A 4,964-nucleotide genomic window follows, 5' to 3' on the forward strand; every position below is an offset into this window, starting at 1 on the left:
TATATATATATATATATATATATAAAGATGCTATCTACTGTCGTGCTGTAGGGATAAAGATACTAATAATTTTTTCTGGGGATGTATAGTTACATATTAGTTACATGTAAAATATCAGACACGTTATATGGGATCCAGTACTGGCGCCAGGGTAGCCTCGAAATTCGAAACCAAACGTTCTGCACAATGAGTTCTTCGTCTATAATAGGCCAGTTGAGTAGAAGAAAAAGATAGAGAAGGAGAACTTCTCACGGCTTCTTTTTTTGAGAAGTACGGGATATGTTATTATATGTATTTTATACACACACACGCGCGCGCGCGCGCGCATACACGCGCGCACACACACACACACACATAACAGAATAGTAACTCTGTCCATCTATGCATAATATCTTTGCTATTTTTAGAGATATAAAATATTATATAATAAATAGAGAGTCGAAAGTTTCAGCAGTCTTCATTTTCATGAATATTTTTAATTTTCGAAATTTTCTTCTTTGAAGATCTATTTAGAAGTCGAAACCTACTTAGCTGTAAGAAGAAAGTTTTTAAAATTAAATTAAGAATAAAATACAAAATATTTCATAAGCTAAATTGATTTTTCGATATTTCTATTAGATTAAATATATTTATTTGTTTTAATATGTAATTTACGCGAAAGAATTATGAAATTTCCTTTTTCTATAAAAATTTAATGAGAAAATGAATCGTTTGTAAGTTTTTATACAAGTAAGAGGTTTTATGACATAATGTCAGATATGTTTCATATTTTCGGTTTCATTTATATTTGTACATGTATTATTATTTTCACATTTATAGATTTTTTATTTGAGAAAATAATTTATTAAAAAGATAAAAAATAAAATATTACATTTTATTATGGTACATTTATTGCTGGTGACATTTTATACATTTCGATAACGGTACTTTATACAAAACTTTACAAAGGTTCTTAATTCTAATTAACGACATGTTATTCAATCCAAAATCGTAATCTTAATTATAATTTAATCGTTATTATTAACTTACGAAAAAAGATTCATCGACAAAATAATATTCTTTGGCTCCAAGTATGAATACCAATTGTTATAAAAGGAACAAAACTATGTACAACACACAACAATCATAAACGCATATTATGTACAAAATAATTTCACTCTTTTTACACCGAATAATTATATCTTTTTCCAGGCGCGACTTCTCATTTTTCTCAAAGTTTAGAACTTTTTTTTAATAAAACAGTTCATCAACGCGAAATTATATATTAAATTTTGAATTTTTTTATAATTCTACGAAACAATCGAAAATGATTGAAAGATGATATTTAAATCACGGACCATACTTTCTTTCGGACGCGACGGTAAATAATAATGTCACGCGAAAAAAGGAACGATCGTTTCGAGCAATATTTTATGAAATATCGCGGATATGTTTTGACAGTGATGTCTCCGGTATTTTATTGCATTTGGTTGGTCGGTGATTCTTGCTTCAATTCGAGGGCCCACATGTGCTGCGGCCAACCCGTCCGTCCTTTGCTCTTCGTCGGTTCTTCATGGCTGAGATTCGAGGCAGATTGCAAACACGATTCATTCTGTGAAGAAATAAAAGTACTCGATGACATATGTCCCCATCAAAAATTAATCTTGTCTGTGTAACTAATGTAACTCTAAAATCTGAATGCTTTTTTTCATTTCGTCTTTAATTTAATAGACGTAAAACCTTCAGATATGGAGAATTGTCTGACAAATTTATTTAAGAGACGAAGAGTATGGGCTACGAGTAAGAGTTATTAGTGATCTTTATTGAAGAGGAAAAATTCTACGCGGGCGGTAATCCCACGATCGCAGAAAATGAAGGAAACCACAAAATACGGGTTTAAGGAAAGTAAATTGTTTCCGAACTTTAGAATTAGAAGAGAATTAGACAGAAAATTGACTCAAATTTTCTTTGTTTTCCTGTAATAATACTAGTTTCTTTCTAGTTCTCTAAAGACAATGACCTTTCGACGAAAGGCCCATTATTAGAATAAAACTAAATTCAAATAATGTTTTAATGTTTTATACAAAGAATTTTTGAAGTAATCAGTTGTATTTGTAAAATCATTAGTTGCAACAGCTTTTTATGATTTGAATTGAATCGTTTCTTAATTGTGTTGTGTTTGCCATATCAATTAATTTGTTAAACAAAAGCAAATTTCAACAAAATTATTTTTTCGTGATCTTTAGTTTTATTAGAATTTATATGAAATATAGTAAGGTTATATGATATTGATACTTTTTAATCATGATTTAAATCATGATGATTTAAAAATTGAGTTCTCAAGCCGAATATTACGAATATAATTATAGAGGTGAATGCTTATGTTATGGAACGCAATGCTTATAAAATCGTTTTGAGTGATTTAAGAAAATCTGTCTACAAGACACGAAATAATTTATCCTGAAGACCTTTCAAACCCGCGATCAAAAACCATAAGCAACCTCGAGTAGCTCTCGAAATTCTTTAGAACTTTTCGGAAGAATAAAAAAATCTCAAGAATGTATGAAAATGAACAAAGAACGAGAAGCAGAAAAAGCGAAGATAAATAAATAGAAATATGTTAGCATTGCCTTGTTATTATATGTTTCTAATAACAACTGTTAAATAACAACTGTTAAAAGTTGCTATTAAGCGTAAACTTTGCTTTTTGTTATTTTCATATAAAATTATCAATTAATTTACGTGGCTATTATTTAAAAAATAATTGTTATCAATTTATGAACTTTATTTTTCATTCTTTTAAATGTAAACATTCCGCAAAATCTTTCTTTTTTAAATTTATTCTGCTTTTTTAGATAGCAGAATAATCTCTCTCTCTTTCTCTCTCTCTCTCTCTCTCTCTCTCTCTCTCTCTCCCCCCCCCTCCTGTAATCCTCATTTTTTGTTTTATCTTAAATAAATTATACAGACTATTCTATATATACCGTAACATTATATCTTGAAATTATATAATGTGCTGCAATTATATAATGTAATTGTATAATTAATAATAGTTTTTAATAATAGTAATATATTTATCACTTCCCTTAGAATTACAATTATTTTACATTACAACAATATTAGTCAGACAAAGAAAAGAATTAAAAAAACATAAAATTTTAAACTATCCTAATTTAATTTATTTTATCACTTTTTAAATTGTACACATATGCCCTATCTCATAACACATTATTATTAGTTTAACCTGTTTGAACTTAAGTTTCTTTTACAATCTCATGTTTTATTTTCATACTTTCATTTATAGAAAGAATAATTTTTGGTGAAATATCTAAAAATTTAGGTAATGTTAGATATAGATTTGAAAATAATTTTTATTGGACCGTTATGTAAGAAATTCAAGCATGATGAATATTGCAAGAAGTTTTGACATTCTAGCAACCAGCATTTGAGCATTCTACATAATTATTTTTAAAATCCAACAAAATTATTTTTAAATTTACATTTAGCTAAATTATTAGATACTCGAGTAAAACTTCTTCTCATACACACATTCTCGCAACACATCTCTCATCTCTCCTCTCTTACCTCTTGCTTTCCTTCAATTAACCCTTTCCCAACTGCATAATAAGAAATAATTACTAAATTAGTTATTTACTTGATTAGGTTGAGTCGCTTTATTCCTTCTACCACTCGAAAGGATCTCCGCGCGAAAGGTCTGAGGTTCTTCTCCTTCGTCACTTTCCAATACCGCCATCAAATATCCAATGTAGGATGCGGCTAATCTTAAAGTTTTGATCTTTGATAATTTTGTATCCGAGGGCACGTTAGGAATGCATTCTCTGAGGTCAGAAAAAGCATTATTGATGGACTGAGTTCTTCGTCTCTCTTTCTTGTTCGCAGTGTTTCGTCTCTTCGGTCTGGGTGCAACACCACTCTCGCGAACATCCTGATGAAGATGCTGAAGAGTACCGCCGACAACCTGCTGGCTTATCTGAGCGCTCACAAACTCATGTTCACGTCGATGACTAGGTTGATGCTGATGATGATGATGATGATGTGAATGATGATGATGATGGTGGAGTGACGTTTCCTGTTGCCCTTGGAGGTATGGTAAGTTAGTGTAATGCTGACCGGCCGAAGGATGCACGTATTGCTGCAGAGGTGAGTAACTTGATTCTTGAACGCCAATCTCTTCAATAAGGGGTGGTGTTGAAGCGGTAGGACTGCCGGCCCCTGAACTACCGCCCGAAATACCGGAATCCGCGCCTCCCCAATATTGACTGTCAGTATCGGGAACCGAGCCAAGAGGCCCTGTGTAAAAATTGGATGCATATCGCATTTTTATGTGATCTATAGATGCGTTAGTGAAATTGCATCTTAAATAATTCTTATGAAAATCATTCGCGTAATAACACTATCCTATACATAGAGAAAACGATTTTGCTATAGAAAAATTTAATTAGATACAGATATGAAAATAATTTTGTTGATCATCGATATAATAAAATATAGTAAAATGTTTAAACTGGTCATTATAATGTCAAACCATTTTGCAGTATTACTCATCACATTTGAAATTTCCACGTTATTATTTTGATGATCCAACAAAATTATTTCCAAATATAGCTAAATTTTTAGATACTTTAACAAAACTTTTGTTAAAATATCTAAAAATTTAGTTAAATCTGAAAAAAATTTTCGTTCTTTTTGTGTACGATATTTTTTTGTTAAATAATTTTTCGGAACTCGAAGTATAAATAATTCTTAGAAATCTTTGAATTCTAGTAATATAATAAAATATAAGAATATTAAAAAAATATGTGAGCTCTCTAGTCTGCATAATATATTCTATGCGTTAAAGAATTTAATAATACTTTTGAATAATTTAATATATTCTATGATATTTAAAATATGTGAAATTTAAATTTAATTCTTTGAAATATTTTGCAATTGTTGGATTTTCGTATTATTTTATGAAAAAAATG

General features: G+C 29.8%; 1 protein-coding gene across 1 annotated transcript in view; it reads right to left on the reverse strand.

The window, feature by feature from the left end:
• Positions 1-1,453: 1,453 nt before the first annotated feature.
• LOC108689210 (heart- and neural crest derivatives-expressed protein 1) overlaps positions 1,454-4,964 on the reverse strand; it is a 4,542-nt gene continuing 1,031 nt past the window's right edge. Inside the window, exons 2-3 of the mRNA XM_018195877.1 lie at positions 3,635-4,290; positions 1,454-1,591 (exon numbers count right to left, since the gene is read on the reverse strand). Coding sequence (XP_018051366.1) covers positions 1,457-1,591; positions 3,635-4,290 — 791 coding nt within the window. The 3' untranslated portion in view covers positions 1,454-1,456. The remainder of the gene's footprint in view (positions 1,592-3,634; positions 4,291-4,964) is intronic.

The sequence above is a fragment of the Atta colombica genome, unplaced genomic scaffold, assembly GCF_001594045.1.
Source record: "Atta colombica isolate Treedump-2 unplaced genomic scaffold, Acol1.0 scaffold261, whole genome shotgun sequence".
NCBI classification, from domain to species: domain Eukaryota; kingdom Metazoa; phylum Arthropoda; class Insecta; order Hymenoptera; family Formicidae; genus Atta; species Atta colombica.